At 33.4% G+C, this 18,325-nt stretch overlaps 1 protein-coding gene across 1 annotated transcript in view; it reads left to right on the top strand.

The window, feature by feature from the left end:
* The window catches only part of LOC142354228 (uncharacterized), a 156,847-nt gene that overhangs the window by 73,624 nt on the left and 64,898 nt on the right, over positions 1-18,325 (top strand). Inside the window, exons 4-5 of the mRNA XM_075406479.1 lie at positions 683-806; positions 2,963-3,097. Coding sequence (XP_075262594.1) covers positions 683-806; positions 2,963-3,097 — 259 coding nt within the window. The remainder of the gene's footprint in view (positions 1-682; positions 807-2,962; positions 3,098-18,325) is intronic.

The raw sequence follows: 18,325 nt of genomic DNA on the forward strand, positions 1-18,325 counted from the left end.
ATTCAATCTGATTTTATTGGATTTTTTTATCAGAAGGTCAAACAATATCGGCATCATCTTTTCTGATGTTGAATATTGTTTTCATTGATTCCACCATATTATTATTGGTTGGTTCTTCTTCTGTGAGACTTAGCAAGTGCTCTTAATTCACAAAGTTTTAACAGTTATAAAAAAGTTATAAACTAAATTTGACAGTTTACCAAATAATATACGTAAGCCTGTATGCATAAAAGGCTACTGTTTTCATACGTATCGGATTTTTAACTGATTGAAACGAGGCCGATAAGTTGCGTGCAATCAGTAATTACGAGAGTTAAAAAACATTAGTCAATTGTTCTTAATTTAGAGATGTATGTGCTTTTAGTGGCGGATTTCATTTCTGTTCTGTCATTGGATAATTTTACTTGAGTTGAATCATTTGGACAGAAATATATTATATTGTAAAAAATAAAACAATTTTGTAAATATTATTTTTGACTTGTTAACTTTAACCAGCAGTTATAACTTTAACCAGCCCTTGTTAACTTTAACCAGCTCGTAGAAAAGTAATATACGTGTTCAGAAATAATTATGATGGTTATTTTTGGCTGGCTGGTACTTCTATTATCGGACACAAAGACCATGCATACGTCTGTCAATTAAGTCATTTATTTTCTGGTTTTACTCATTGGCTTTTTTACAGGTATGTACTGCGAAGAGGCGGGTCCTTGTGAACGCTTTCTGTGTAGCAATGAAGGTCAATGTTACATCGATGAACAATCAGGAGAACCAATGTGCAAATGTACTTCTGGATGGTATGGAGACAGGTTAGTTAGTACTAGTTAACTAACTGGAAAAAAAGTTCCATGACAATTTACCCAGTGCCATTATACCCAATGCCATTATACCCAATGTCACTATACCCAAAGCCGTTTTACCCAATGCCATTATACCCAATTTCAAATTACCCTAAGTATGATGAGATAAATTCTCGAAAGATGATAAATTGATCATATCGACCAAATTGATTTTAGCACTCGATAAAAAAAACTAGCCGGTTTCCAATGTATCTTTAATTTATCTTTCATAATTGCTGCAAAAAAATAGCCGATCGAAACAGAATCTTCCAATTGCTGTCATGACAATTTGCCCAATACCATTATACCCAACCTGCCATTTTCAGAACGAATATTTAGTCGACTATATGATAAAATGGACCGCCGTGGGACTTTATATGGAATTATCGCAACCGAACATGGGATTATATTGTCCGCTTTAGTATATTGAAATATCCTTGTGACAGATACTGCTAATTCGTTATCGGATTATTGAACGAAAAGATCAAAGGGCTTTGGGTATATTGGCATTGGGTAAAATGGGATTGGGTAAAATGGGATTGTGTAAAATGGAATCTTGTAAATTGTCCTGACACCTGAAAGAAAACACCGCAGGCTTTGAAAGTTATTTTTGCATATGACAGCAGCACCCTGAACTGTTAAGTTTTGAATTAAAATATCAACAAATAGTCTTCGTATATTTATATCTGGTTTGACTGCAAAAATTTAACCCCAAGGTTGAACATTAATTTACCTGTTCAAAAATTATAATTAGTACCTAAAGCGTGATTAGCCTAGTTTACATGATTCTGATTACAGCCACAGTAAGCTAATTGATTAACAGAGTTACGGAGACTTTTTGGGTCTTCCCTATTACAAGTCCCCCCAAGCTTAATGGGAATAGAACCTGCAATCTTACAACCGAAAATTTACCATAATCAGAGCTATAATATCGTGGGTTGGAGATAGGTAGGTAAAGGGGGGATAAGAAAGATCCTAATTTTGAAGTGATTTCTGCAGAGTTATGAAAGTTTTAAAATATCAAAAATTCTTGGCTTTTTCCGCTGTCCTTGGGTTATATGTATATAAGAACTTCTGTAATTGTTCTATATTCTGGTACTGCTGACTTCTGGCGATTCGAAACTCACGCGCTGTTTTTATCATCAGTTTTGAGTACCATTTTTAAAGACCCTTCTCTAAAACCTACCCCCATTTTCCTCAGTAATTTTTAACCACTGAGCAATACTGTTCGACAGTAAGAGAGTTATTGTTATCGTAGATAATCTAAAAATCATCCATTTTTTGAGTAAGGTAAAGCCTTTATTCTTTGATTGTTCATTTTGAAATATTTATTTCCCCATACAATAGAAAAATGAAGCAAATTTTCATTTGAGTAGAATGAAGCAAATATAATTTTGAACTCAATTAAAAGTATTCGCGTATTCAGCTGGAAATAAAGGAAAAAAATTACGATAGAGGACATTTTAAATTACAAAATCATCAAAGCAAACGCCGCTTTTCCGGCAGCTTTGCTAAGGTCATAATGAAAGGAAAAATTCTATCCAGGATATCCGTTCAAACTTCCTACAAATTTTTCCTTTCTTATGAAAAATGGGAATTTTTGAGTTTTTACAATTTCCTATTACAATAAACGGAGAACAATTTTGCTTTCAGGGGTATCGAAAATGATGAGACAAATTTCTCTGACTTTTTTGTTTTTGAATTACTTGCGTTTCATTTTGGATGCATTTTGGATCATTATATATTTTTGGATTATATACAAGAGTTTTCTAGACCGTTAGGTTAAAAATGATCAAAAATATTTCACCGCACCCTATGCAAAGTTTGTCAGAAAATTGAGAGCATTTGTTGTATGCTTTCAATCAGTCTTTTTTTACCGGAAGTTCACATTTCAAATCTTTTCTGCCCCCCCCCCCCCCCCGCAATCCCCTCTCCAATGTTTTTTGGGTCTCTCCCATTATATCCATTATAGCCCCCCCCCCCCTCCCCAGCTTAGTGGGCATGCAACGTGGTCAAAAGTTATATGCCCACTAAGCTGGGGTTTGAAACAGAAAAGGTGGATTTAAATTTAACTTTACCTTAAAAGTTATGAGCCGCAAGTGTATATGATAATAATTGTAATTTAGGTGTGAGTTTTTGGACCCTTGCGACCCGAGTAGGAACCCTTGTCAGAATGGAGCGACATGCGAGAGCAGTGCGGCGTCACAAGAGGCAGTTTGCAGATGCGCAAAGGAATACTATGGCGCCTTCTGCCAACATTTGTGAGTAGTTTTAAATTAATATTTTAAAAATAATTTATCGCATTTTAAATCTGTTCATATCCATTCACTATCATTTTAAAAAAAATGTAATCCGATCTATTCTGTCCCTCCCTGTCAAATTATAACCCCAGCCCCCCATTATGGTATAATTACCATGTTTGGGGGGAGGGGCTATAGGTTATCTAACCACTAAGCTGGGGGAGGTGGCTATAATGGGAAAAAGACCCTGTTTTTTTATGACACCCACTTACAAATTATGAAATATTATATAGCACGTTATTATGTGAAAAATGGCCAATGCGCTCGAGGAGTTCAAAAGCTATATTTTGACTTTTCGAGTCAAAATATGCTTGACGTTTTGACTTTTCGAGTGACTTTTGCGCCTTCGACTTTTGCGTGATCTGATTTTCTCTCTCGTTGGCAATTATAGACAGCTGATCATAAGAGAAGTGGTGGCAGTTCATATGAGAATTCGTATGAAAATTTTGCCGCAATTGGTGTCATTTTTTTTTTCATTTCGAAGTTTTTAATGGTTACAGTGGTATATAAACCTCTAATGACGCCATCTGAAGACCCTTAGGGAAATAAGTCCCCTATCCGCCAATTGAAGCATGCTGCAATAGATTCGAACTGAACTAGTTTTTCGGGAATAATTCTTTCGACGTTAAACGGTTATGTTTCCTTCGTTTTTGCAAAACAATTTTTTCTGAGAAGATATTTTATGAATTGGTGATCATTATATATTTTTGGATAATATACAAGTTTTTTAGAGCGTTAGGTCAAATTTGATCCAATTTATTTCACCGCACCTTATAATTTTTTTGTAAACTGTCAATCAATCTGTACGTCTACCCCATTGACTAGAAATAAGAAATGTTACGTTGACAGCTTTAATAATAATAATAATAATAATAATAATAATAATAATAATAATAATAATAATAATAATAATAATAATAATAATAATAATAATAATAATAATAATAATAATAATAATAATAATAATAATAATAATAATAATAATAATAATAATAATAATAATAATAATAATAATAATAATAATAATAATAATAATAATAATAATAATAATAATAATAATAATAATAATAATAATAATAATAATAATAATAATAATAATAATGATAATAATAATAATAATAATAATAATAATAATAATAATAATAATAATAATAATAATAATAATAAGAATAATAATAATAATAATAATAATAATAATAATAATAATAATAATAATAATAATAATAATAATAATAAGAATAATAATAATAATAATAATAATAATAATAATAATAATAATAATAATAATAATAATAATAATAATAATAATAATAATAGTAATAATAATAATATTGAATTCAACCAAACATGGTTACAACCAGCTTGGTAGTCCCCAGATTAGGGGAGAAATCAAGTTTCAATAATTAAAATTTCTCGAAAATTTTCCATCCTGAAGGGTAACTTTTATATTTGAATCTTTTCAATGCCTCCCCTTCCAAAAAGTTCTTCACTTCTCTTCGAAACTGACATGGATTTATGTGTAGTGAATAGTTAGCAAAACTTGAGACAATGAATTAGTGAACAGTTGAGACAATGAATTATTGAATCGGGCTACTCTATTAAAGTAATTATCTTCAGAACGTTTCCGAAATGTTTTTCTCGCTTCAATAAAAAACTTTTCACTTGATCTGGTCTTTGGACAACCAAAAGTTATTAACAGTGGTCTGACGCATTCATAGAAGTTAAGCCCACTAAAATCTTGTTAAGCAGAATTAGGTCGTTAAGAATTAGAAAATAACTGACTGGCAATAGGCGATTTCGAATTAGGCTCTCAACGTATTCTTTGTCACCCAGAACAGAACTGCAAGTTATCCATTTTAAACATGATCTCTGCAGTCTTTCCAAGCGTTTGAGACTCAATTTAGAACTCAATAAAAGTAATTCTTTGTGTAAGATGCATAAAAAAATAATCAATAATGATTTTTTGAAAGTAGTTCTGAAGAGATATTTATGAATCGGTGTTGTATCTCAGGTTATCGAAGTTTCAGGTAGCTAAAATTAATAGGATGGCCTCTTTTAGGTGAGAAAAATATCTCAAATTAATTTAACTTGGTCGATTACAATATTCTGTTCGGTTTTGATAGGTTCATATCTTTCATAAGTCCTGCGACAGCTAAGGTATGTCCGTGACCCTCAGGGTATGGTCAATTTCTATGGTAATCTTGCATTGATAACTGATTATAAACGGTTTCTTTTTTACTTGATTTAATAAGCTTCAATTTTATTTTGGTATAAGAATAACAGAATTTAGAGTCTGAGTCATCATCAAATAAAAGGAAACAGATTATGAATAAGCTTTGGAAGCTGATATTATTTAAAATTCAAATATGATTCTAATAAAACGTGGTATGATATGTCATATCATCCTGATTAAGTCTAATTCATTTCTGAATTCTTCTTAAATTTAATTTGTGATTTATAGCTTTTGTTCTCTATTGTTTTATTCGTAACAGATTAATAGATTATGAAAATAAGAATGCTTTAAATAAAAAATTATATAATAAGTTTGCTTTTCTTCAACAGTTATATTTCATCAGTGGGCCACATAAAATGTCACGATTTTTTTAATGTTCCCTGACTAAGTAAAAATATGTTTTCCAAAATCCTCCTTAGAAATAATAATGCGAGGCTTAAATCTGGGCAGATGTAAATTGAAAACCCCTAATGGAAAAATTCACCCCAATATTTTGTTCATTTCGTTAACCCTAAATTTTTGATGTTATGAACGCTTTCAATGTTTGAATTCCGCGTGATATTTTTCTGTTTCGTAGCATTTGTTTTTCAATTACGTGTAAATTCAAATTAACGTTTGCTTTGAGTCCGTTTAATTTTAGGGTTAGACCTCACATCGCTATGAAGTGTTTGCGAGGACAAATTTTCACGGACATTTTTTCGCAGGTGGGGGGTGGGGGCTTATATTGTCCAGTTGAAACTCTTCTGGGAGATATTTCAGATCATTCGTTGAACTCGAAGTATTTAGTTACGATTACCCAACATCATTTTAGTCCAATATGTTACTAACTTAATTTATAATTGACCTCTTTTCCATATCATAAATTTCGGTGCTCTCAAATTTATATTTATGACCAAATGTAACCTCCTAATTGCTTAAAAAAATCTGTACTTCTTAAAACTATATATGCCTTTTAGATGAAAAGTTCTTTCAGGCAGAAAGTTTTGGGGACAAATTGTTGGACTGTCGAATTGTACTAAAAACAAAAATTGTTCAACTAACGATATGTGCTATTTTTGTACTTCAGGCAACGTGAATTGTTTTGACAGTATAATTGCGTTCAGCTTAATTTCAGGTGTTCAAAAATTGAACCGAGATCAAGAGAATTAATTGTCATACTTCTTTCAGTACCTTGTTTCAATTTCTTTGTGTTGCTGGACTTAATTTTAAAAGAATATTTTGAGCTATCTACCCTTTTATTGAGGTGGTGCGTCAACCTGGATTTAATCAATATTTATGACACTTTATCCCGAAGAGTATTTAATTTGAGACGCATTTTTGAAATTCATTTTGGACTGTGGTTCCATTTAGCAAATAATGTTTATGGGAAGATTTAAAAAAGGGATGGAGTGAGGGGACGTTTTTATGAAGCAGTTTTTGTAGTTAATTGGTCTTGGTCAGTAATAAACTCATAAAATCACTACAGCGAACTTATTGATTTCACCTGGTCTATTTAACCCACCTCAACCACTGCTATTTTCAATTCCATAACCATAATAGACCACACAAACCATAGGATAGCAATCACCGCCAAATCATGACCTCTATCGGAGATAATCTGCACACACACACAAACACACACACCCGCACACACACACAGGCGCACGTACGCACGCACGCACACACACACACACACACGCACACACACACACACATACATACAGGCGCACACACACACACACACAGACACACGCACACACACAGACACACACACACGCACACACACACACACATACATACAGGCACACACACACACAGACACACGCACACACACAGACACACACACACGCACACACACACACACATACATACAGGCGCACACACACACACACAGACACACGCACACACACAGACACACACACACGCACACACACACACATACATACAGGCGCGCACACACACACACACACAGACACACGCAAACACACAGACACACACACACGCACACACACACACACATACATACAGGCGCACACACACACACACAGACACACGCACACACACAGACACACACACACGCACACACACACATACATACAGGCGCACACACACACACACAGACACACGCACACACACAGACACACACACACGCACACACACACACACATACATACAGGCGCACACACACACACACACACACAGACACACGCAAACACACAGACACACACACACGCACACACACACACACATACATACAGGCGCACACACACACACACAGACACACGCACACACACAGACACACACACACGCACACACACACACACATACATACAGGCGCACACACACACAGACACACGCACACACACAAACACACCATACGCACACACAGACACACACACACGCAACACGTGCAAACATACACAAAACATATCAATTCATTTCGTGCCTCGTTAACTTTCTTCCAGTACATTAAAAGGGTACACATCGTACAACTGTTTTCCTTGACCAGAATAGTAGATATAATATAAATTTCGTTTGAAATTATACTGCTTTTGTTGCGCTCAAAATGCTGATGAATTCAGTGAATGCGAGTAGTCATTTTTAAAGGATTGTTTGTACACGAATGGCTGATTTTTTGACAGGTGTGAACAGGTTTACAATTTAACCTGTCTAGCTTAGTGGGAGCGGCTATAAGCATCTCGCAATGATATATCATTTCGTAACATTTTTGTATAACTCTAATTCTGTATTGTTAAGCATTTAGGACTAATTGAATATAATGTAGGCGTATATTTTGAATATAAACTCGTTTCAATGTTTTCCATTCGACCCCACTTTCCATTCGACCCCACTTTCCATTCGACAGCTGAAGAAATTGATCCAACCCATAAATTTCTATTACAAAAAGACCATCTCAAATTATACTAAACAAGTCAGAATTTTAACCCAATTACGCACTCACATTACGTGTTTGTTTGTGTTTGAAAACAGGTAGTCAAAAAACTCGTTCTCTCTCACGTTGAAACACGAACAAAGACACACGCACGCTCATATACTCGCAACCCCGTCAAATAGTATTTTTCTTATAAAATTTTGAAGTTTATTTTGCATGGAAAAGTGATAACTCAAAAAATACAACCTTTTCTTCCTTGGTCGGCAAAGTTTTTTTTGAAGCGTGACCTATTCAGTTGCTCGAAACTCTTAATCGAATTTTTTATTTATCTCAGCAAATGATATTGACCGCCCACAGACGTCATAAGAAACGATTAAGACCGAGGAAAAATGGGTACTTTAAATTTTTAATGTTTCTGCTCTGTACTGTAATTTGGTACGTGGTTTCTGCTAACAATTGTAAGAATATGCCAGATATATATTCAAAAAGCTAATAGATATTGTCATTTAAGTATGCAGCTGTTTAGAAAGCTCATCTTTCTTCATTTTTTTATTCTCGTAAAATTTTGAGAAACCCAACTTTAACTAAGATTTTGTGGAAATTTTTTTTCAAAAAATGATTTACAAATAGAACGCATTTTAATTTGCTCAGATAAAATGAAACAATGCTTTTTTCATCATTTTTGGACCAGCACCGTTTTATTGCGTAGTATAAGCAAAATTTATATAGCTCAACAGTTGAAACTGCCAAGACCACTCAGATGAGCATAAATAGCTAATCCGTAACATGGAAAGAAAAGAAATTATTGAACAAAAAAACTGATACTTTTACATAAGAGATGAATTGGTAACAATACCTATCAATTAGACTTTGGTGTTACTGATTATCGATGCTCGAGAAAATTCTGCCATACCCTAACACTTCTATATGTGTCGATAGATTTGTTTTTCTCGTTGATATTTTATTCCGAAGGTAGTTCTTACAAAGAAAAATTCCACAAAAGACCCCGAAATTTGCTGAGATAGTAACGCTGATTGGTTCGATAGGAGTAAATCAACGGTGCTCTCTCCGAACTTAAGATATGAGTTTGTTGTTAAAAATGGGAATTTAATTTTTTCAACTTTTCAACCTCTCTTGCTGTTTTTATTATGAGCATATCCAAGCTTAGCTCTCATAGCCCTTCTCAAAACATTACTTGATTTTTGCCCGTATAGCAAAACCGGAACAATATATCTGTGCGGTGGCCATGCTTTCAGTTCCCGCGGTTGAGGAGACGGAATCGTAAGAAATGATCGAATCAGGGTTCGCTTTGTCGCAGCTTTCTCGTCTGTAGATCTTTCACCATTCGAAGAGAAGAAATTGATACCTGAAAGCAAAATCAGACCAAGTTACAATTTCATTCCATCTTGGACAGCCCGCAAAGGAGATGCTTTTAACGGGAGTGTTTTTGATGTGGTCGCTGCTTTTCCGTAACTCTAATTTTTAAATCACCCATTGAATGTGACGAGAATTGGAAACTTGCTGCTACAGAGGAAATTAAATGAAACAACAATTGACATTTTTTATTTGACGAGACAAGATTCACACTTTTTATTTGACAAAGATCTTTATTTGAAAGCTGCAACAAAAAACTTATGGACGATTTTTAATAACATCGCAAATAATCATAATTTACTTTTACTTAGTTTTTACAGTTGATTCCAATTTTCTGTAAAAAGGACGGCTCAAATATTTTTTAGGTTCCAAATTTAAACTTCGCGCATAGCTTTGGAATAATTGTGTTTTGACACTGTTATGCTAAGCTACATAATTTTAATAGGAATGTTAGGGTTTGATATAATTGACTCTTCTAGCATTGAACCTCTTTCTTTCAATTAATCTTTGACCTATCTTGGACAATAATGCTTTCATGTGGCTTAAGGAATGCAATTTTTCATATATATATATATATATATATATTCCAGTCCCATTTCGTTCTAATTTAGAAATTTCAAAAACTCTATAAATAAAAAAATGTTCAAAAATGATAAAATTATTGTTTAACAAAAACAAAATTTTTGAAAACTTTTCCGCAGAATTTTTACATTTTTATGCGCAAAAATTTGTATTTTATTTTAAAATTGCTGCTCAGAATTTTGTCGTTTTCATTTACAATTTTTAATGTTAAAATCTATTTTTGAATTTTGAAACGTCGTCAAAGATTTTTTGGTCATTTCATTACATCATCCATCACATAGTGCTTGCAAGTAGCCAAATTTTGCAAATTTAAAAAGAGTCTGTTGATTTTAACAAGATCTCATTCGAGCCAATAATTGATAGCTGGTTTGAATGCTTCACTTTATGACTTTGCTCAGCTTAGCGACGTTTAGAATCCGCTTAGCTAGCTTAAACAGTTGTGTTTACCTCAAAAGAGGGGGTAGTAGTCGAATTCTGCTCTATAATTATGAAAAGGGATAAAATTGTATTGTTGCTGGAAGACAAAACTGGTTCGGTTCTGATTGGCGTTGTCTGAAAACGTCTGTTCTCAATAAAATCAAACCATAAATTTGTCACTTCTAATTAAACACACCTGCCGTGTGTGACTTTGAATAGGGAGAAAAAAATAGCAGGTCGCAAAAATTGCAGAATTCAAGCATTTTGCAACTGATTTGAGATCGCATTCTTATTTTGAAAAATCCTAAATCATTTTTTCAAGATAAGATTTTCCATGAAATCCCTTGCCTGTTTGAAGTGACAATTCATGAGGTTTCTTGTAATCATTAATCTAGATCGAACAAATCTTAGACAATTTTTGGTGCAAAACTCCTTCTTTGGATAATGGATCTTTTACGTTTGCGCCCCCCCCCCCTCCCCCAGTACGCTATGCACCCCCGCCAGATACACAGCAGGTGTCATTACATAGTATATCATTACGTAAAAATATGGGGGGTGCAAATAATATGCACCCACTAAGCTGGGGGGAACAAACCGAAAAATCCTGGATAGTTTTCAAACGCAATAAAACTATAGTTGTCAAAAAGGCTCATAAGTTCTGCGGGAAAAATTAGTATAAAATTTGGATTTTAATTATTTGGCTTAAGTTTGAACCAAAAGTTGTCTTCAAAACAGTTATTTTAGAGATTTATTTGACCAAAGTTTTTTGAGAACTTTGTCAACCTCAATCACGATTACATGCTAAATCACGTACGTCTGTTTCGTAATTACCTAAATTGATCCGTGAATAAGCTGAGCAGTTAAACATGTAAAATAATCGTTAGTTCGACTTAGAAATTGTAGAGATAGCTTTTTGAAATCAATGTTCCTTGTCAATTAAGAAAAAGCGTAGGCCGTTTCGTTTGATTTGTATCCATTTTTTGGCTTTCCCCGTTTCAATTAATGAATAAATATTTTATTGAATTAAATCTAAACTAGCCTTTATAATTTTTTATCGTGACTTTGAATGGGGAGAAAAAAAGCATGTCGCAACAATTACAAATTTTAAGCATTTTTGATCTGATTTGAGATCGAATTCTTTTTTTTTAAAAATCCTCAATTTTCAAGATTAAATTTCAAGTGGTTTCTGTCAGCCACTAATCTAAATCGAACATATTTTTGTCAACTGTGGTTCCAACGTTGCAAAGCTATAGTTATCAAAGAGCTCATTAGTTTCCACGGGACAAATTGGTATGAAATTTGGAGTTGAATTATTTATAATAAGTCGGCACCAAAAGTAGTGTACAAAACAGTTATTTAAGAGATTCTTGTGACGAGATTTTGACGAGAACTTCATCAACCTCAAAACCACCTATCCTCATCAACCACCTATCTTAATTACCTAAATTGATCCGTGAATAAGCTGAAGTGTCTGGGGACATGTAGAATAATCGTTAGTTCGACTTAGAAATTGAAAAGAAAGTTTTTATTGAAATCGGAATTCTTTGTCAGTTAAGAAAAACCGTAGGCCGTTTCGTTTCATTTTTATCCGTTTTTTGGCTTTCTTCCCGTTTCAATTAATGAATAAAGTGGTTTCAATTAATGAATAATTATTTTTTTGATTTAATTCTAAACTAGCCTTTGTAATTTGTTATCGTGACCTTGAGTGGGGAGAAAAACATAGCAGGTCGCAACAATTACAAATTTTAAGCATTGTTGATCTAATTTGAGATTGAACTCATTTTTTAATTAAAAAATCCTCAACTTACAAGATTAAATTTCAAAGTTAAATTATAGTTACCAAAGAGCTCACTAGTTTCCACGGGAAAAATTGGTATGAAATTTGGAGTTGAAATTTTTATTATAAATTGGCACCAAAATGGTGTACAAAATATTTTTTTGAAGATTTTTGTGACGAGATTTTGATGAGAACTTCATCAACCTCAAAACCACTTATCTTCATCAACCACATATCTTAATTGCCTACATTGGTCCGTAAATAAGCTGAAGCTGATGACATGTAGAATAATCGTTAGTTCGACTTAGAAATTGAAAAGAAAGTATTCTTTTGAAATCAGAATTCTTTATCAATAAAGAAATGGCTTTTCCCGTTTCAATCAATGAATAATTATTTTATTGAAATAAATCTAAACTAACCTTTATAATTTGTTATCTTGACTTTGAATGAGGAGAAAAAATAGCTGGTCGCAACAATTACAATTTTGAAGCATTTTTGAATTGATTTGAGACCGTATTCTTTGTTTATAAAAAACATAATTTTGATTCTGTTCAGCATAATGTTGGTTGTTCAATATCTAGCCCTTAGAAAAGCATATTTGATTTTACGTAGCTACATAGCCTCAGATCGAGTCTATCTAGTAGAAAATTAGCCAGATTTTTTATAAAAAGTTTGTTGCTTGATATTCATGGAACATTCATGTAATGTTGTCATTCATGTTACAAGAGTCTTCTATGAAGAAATTTTTTATCAGTTTCTAAAAATAATTTGCGTAAATTGTATTTCAATTCAGCATAGATAGCACAGCAAATGGATTCAATTGAATTGCCTAAATCCTAAAAACAAACTACTGAACGGTATAGTTAAACTGAATGAACAAAATTATACAAAGTTGGTCATTTTTTGCCGATGTGACCAAAAATAATTGCAAAAAATAACAATTTGATCTGAAAACATATATAATTACTTGAACATTGATTTAACGGGCGACACAATCTTGCTAGAAAATTTTGAGTGGCACTGGAAATTTGTCTTTGAACGGGAGAGTCACTATCTCTTGAAACTATCTTGCGTTTTTTCGGCGAAATTTAGCGCTCCCAAAAAACGGTAGATTGTAATCAGGTGCATAAACAGCATGTTTTTCCCCGTATAAAGGTAAAAAATAATTCGACCTGTTGTGAATTTGCAAAAAAATATGACATAATTCAAATAGAAGCTGCTTTTAATCCGTTGAGATTGATCAGTTGACCTCAATCAAATCTCCATTTGTATGAAGATAGTTTTCAGTTCAAAAGTATGTGATTTTTCCTCCGTGCTCGATTGTTTATTTTATTCACTTGGTGAAAATATCCACAGCAGGAGGTATAGAAGAAGAAATAAGACTTATTTCCGCGTGAACTTTTATATCACGGGTTACAAATTTTGTGGGGCTAAAAATTAGATGTTATTTACTTCTTCGTGTGTTCAGTATTTACCTAATTTTCTAGCCTGATTTAAGATTGACTTTGTTTGGGCTTGAAAGATGCGCTATAGTTGAAAATTTCCTCACTGTGTCGGATTTATTTCCTTATAATGCATTTTTGCTCTTTTTATGTTCTATAGTAAGCTTTAATCAAATAATGTGGCTTAAGGGTCTTTCAAGTACTCGAACTTAATTTGTAAGGCACTTGTAACTGTTTGAGGACATTTCTTTCTAGTCTACTTAAGTATCTTTCTTTTCTCCAACTTATTGGCTGTTTGATGCGTGTTTGGGCGATTTTTTTTGTCGGAGGACAAAATGACATTGAAAAATATTTCTGTCTATCTCACATGATCAAGTCAATTTTTGATTGAATTCTGTTTCTTTTTCTCTCGAATTTTGTGCATTTTTTGCGTAGATAGACGTCTTCTTTCACACTGATCTTTCTCTACAATTTAATCTTGCTGTGAATTAATTGCAACTTTTGCTGCAAACGCTTTGCTTGAAATTTGCTTGCAACAAGTTTTGCAACAAATTTTTCATGACTTTTCTGCGTTAGTATTGGTAGGTTGAGTTCAGAGATTTTTCAACAACTTTTGTATAATTTTTATCAGAGTAGTATGACAAAAAGTTTTTAATAACATCTGATTTTTTTCAATTACAGATCATTTAGCGTGAGTATACTTTAATGACTTTAAAATTAAGTTATGCTGTATAAAAAACGTTCCGTTTGCTTTATCTCTGTGAGGTACTTTTAGACTGAGACAAAATGAATGGGAAGGTTACATGACAATTTAACCAATTTCATTTTCTCAACCCCATTTTACACAACCTTCCATTTTACCCAATGCCAACTTTCCCAATCCCAAAGTAACCAATTTGGAGAGTTGCCCGATATCTTTGATCTGATTGTAATTAATGCTCTTTTCAAGTTCGAAGCATAATGCGTATGGCTAATTACACCGCATAAATAAAACGGCTCTTCCATTGTTCAAAGCAAATAACGTCAATCATGCATTAACAAATGCGAAACAAGAAATTAAATTGCATCAAAAACTTCAATGTCCTAAGATGCGGCTTTCAGGCCAAAGCATCATTTAGATCAAAGAAATTTTTGTCAAAGCGGCTTTTCGGTCATTTGAGTTTTAAAATGCGTGCAATGCATTGTTTAAATCAAAAATAACGCTACTTGTCAACCACAATTGGTTTAGTGGCTTGGTCACTCAGTCTGACCAGCATACGCAGTAGTTCAATTCCCTTCGAAGAAACAATTTTCTCGTAAATTGCAAAAAATGAAAGCAAAAAGGCACTCTGGGCAAAATAGGAAAAACTGGTCAAAATTAGGAAAGCCAATTGGGCTAGTCAAAAGAAAACAAGGTTGAAACAATTACTTGTACCCATCCTCTTTACTGTCAAAAAACGAGACCTCTAGCTCTTCTGATTTTAGAGATACAATTTTGAAAAAAAAATTATATTGCCAAACACAAATGAAAAGAGCTTACGGAACGCAATGAAAGCTACGAATGAGTATAATAGGCCACAGATAGCAGATAAGAAACATTATCATCAATTTTGAAGTTGCGTACAATGTTTTAACGTTTTCATTTATCACCCGATACTATTTGCGGCTTCTGTTCTGATTTCCTCTTGTCGCTTGAATGATATTGAACTTCTGATTTGTAGCGTCCAATGCATTGTCTTTTTTGTTTCTAATACCGTGAAAATCATAAACGTCAATGATCAAAATCAATCTATCTCGCTGGGACGTACCCCATGTAATTGAACTCATTCTGTGCGTATAATTTTTGCCTTTTTTCTCAGAATGATGCTTCAAAATGTTTATTTAATACATTTTAGTATATGTGGTTTTTGCGTCATGTTTCAATTAAGTTAAATCGGTTACCTTATCTCTGGTTAATTGTTGGCTGGTACCCAACGATGGCAGGATTGTGTTTAAATAAAGTGCGTTCGGTTATTTAATACAGTGTTAATTTTTGACGGGTACCTAATTGTTCAGATTATACTTAGAGTAAATTGGAATTTGCTAAAATGGCATTGGGTAAAACGGAATTGCTTAAAATGGCAGGTTTGGTAAAATGGCATTGGGTATAATGGTATTGGGTAAATTGTCGTGACACCAATATGAAGATTCTGTTTCGATCGGCTATCTTTTTTGCAGCAATTATGAGAGATAAATTGAAGATACATTCGATACTGGCAAGTTTTTTTTATCGAGTTGTAAAATCAATTTGGTCAATTTGATCAATTTATCATCTTTCGAGAATTTATCTCATCATAAATTGTTTGATTTTGAAAGTTCCGTCTCAGGTGACGAGAATCTTAACTAAGTAGAAATAATTTCATCTTTCACAGAGTAAAGTGACCATATTTGTACTAAAACAATTTTTTTAAGTACATGGATTCACAGTTGACTTGGTTACAATGACTATGTTCATTAGAAAAGGAGATCAACAGCTAAATTAATCAATTTTTAACAGTCCATTTCAATTTTCACACATGAAAACCAACTTGTTCGAGCTTATTAAATTTAAATTTACTGATTTTTAAAAACTTTTTCTTCTCAATTTGGTTGACAGATCCTTTTTTCTCTTGATACTCAAAAACTTTTTTCTCTTGATACTCAAACTTTTTAGCGGTTATCAATTTATCCGCTAATTAAAGTGTCTTTACAATTTTTGGTTTAACGAGAGCTCCACCAAGTGGACGGGAGGCTTAACTTTGAAAAAGGGGGTGAAAATGTGGTGTTACCGCATCTATATTCATGTATATGTTCATGGGCTAGTTTTATTCTATGTTAACATCTAATCAATTTTATATATAGTTTCTTCAAATTTTCGACGTGCTTTTTTTCACACACGCCCTTGTATTTTTTGCTATCAATAGATTTGATTTGAATATATTGTTCGATTCAATAAAATGGTATGTACATGGGAGAATAATCAAACTTCTAAACCCAAATGAACTAGTCCCAGAATTATTGCCCTACTTTCCATCTATCTTGTTCATAACATAGTTAGTACATGCATACAAACAGGTATAGTTATAGCAGATATAGTTATAACAGGTATAGTTATAATAGATATAGTTATAACTCCCAAAAAGAATGGTCATACTTGAACTAGTCAAATATTGCTTTAGATTCGGGGCATTTAATTGACAGGGAGCGGACATTTTACCATTTGATTTCATGGTCAAATGTTCTCTACAAAGTAACATCGCTTCGACCAGTCAAAAAAAGCCCAAGGCCTAACTGAACACGATTTTTCCTGAGCCCACAAAAGTGGGAAAGAGCTCCGGAGAAGGAAGCAGTTATTTGATGCCCAATTTGGCAAAGAACGGAAAGTGTTAAGTTGATATTCACACTGTATCTATACTGTTAAGAGCTTTCACTAAATACTTAAAAAGCGTCGTATGAACGAATTTTGGTGAAATTTAGCCGCTGCTGTTAAGCTCCTTTTCTTATCATTGTGTAGCTTTTTTTGATGCAGCTTGCGTCGTATTATTTATAACCAGTTCTTGTTAGTACTTTGGGTACTTGTTTCAAACCCCTTAAGGCTGGATTGTTGCAGCCTGTTGGAAAATTTACCCGAATACGTCACTGGAAGCCTAAAATGTTCCATAATCCTTTTGGTTGAAAAATAATCGAGCATTATTTTCCCTAAAAGGCGTGTATTTTTTAAAGAATGATGCTATGTAGATCTAAGTTATATTTCCATTCCCTAATTTTTGAAAAGACAAAGCATTATTTACAAAGAATTGAAAACCTTATTTACAGATAGTTTTTTAACTGCTTTGTTTTCACGAGTATTTGTAAAATATTGACAGACTGCAAAATATTTTGAAAATATTTGCAATTTTTTGTATAAATTTAGTTTTGAACATTAATTTTTTGCATTCGGTGTTCAAATACTTTTTAAATTGCGCACATGCAAAAAATTTTGCTCTTGTTAGTTAGGTAACAGAGGTACTTTCGGCTAGAAGACCTGTGTGATAAGAAATATATGTTATGTGTTTTATATATGTGCGTATCATATATAGAAATACTTGATATATACGCTATAAAGTGGATGCTAGATGCTGGTTGTAGTTCCGTGTTGCATCGCATTTATCAGGGGTGGGACGCGCGGGGTGTTGGGGTTTCGGGGAAGTGTGTTGGGGGGGGGGGTTGGTGTTGGTGTAGGTGGCAAAGCAGACTATAATGCGGTGTGGGTAAGCCAGGGATTGTCTCCTTGTGTTAATAAATACACGTTGATGTCCTCTCAGAATATCCCGCTGTGACGGTGGATAGGAGAGGGGTCATTCCAATTTCAATCAAACGCAAATTGCGCTTTGGACTTTCTATCTTGCTCTGCCGTCTCTATTTCTCTCTCTCTCTCTCTCTCTCTCTCTCTATTTCTCTCTCTCTCTCTCTCTCTCTTGTCTCTTGTTCTGTCTCGCTTTTCGCCTATTCTATA

This window comes from Convolutriloba macropyga, chromosome 15 (assembly GCF_964194025.1).
Source record: "Convolutriloba macropyga chromosome 15, txConMacr16.3, whole genome shotgun sequence".
In the NCBI taxonomy this organism is placed as follows: Eukaryota; Metazoa; Xenacoelomorpha; order Acoela; family Convolutidae; genus Convolutriloba; species Convolutriloba macropyga.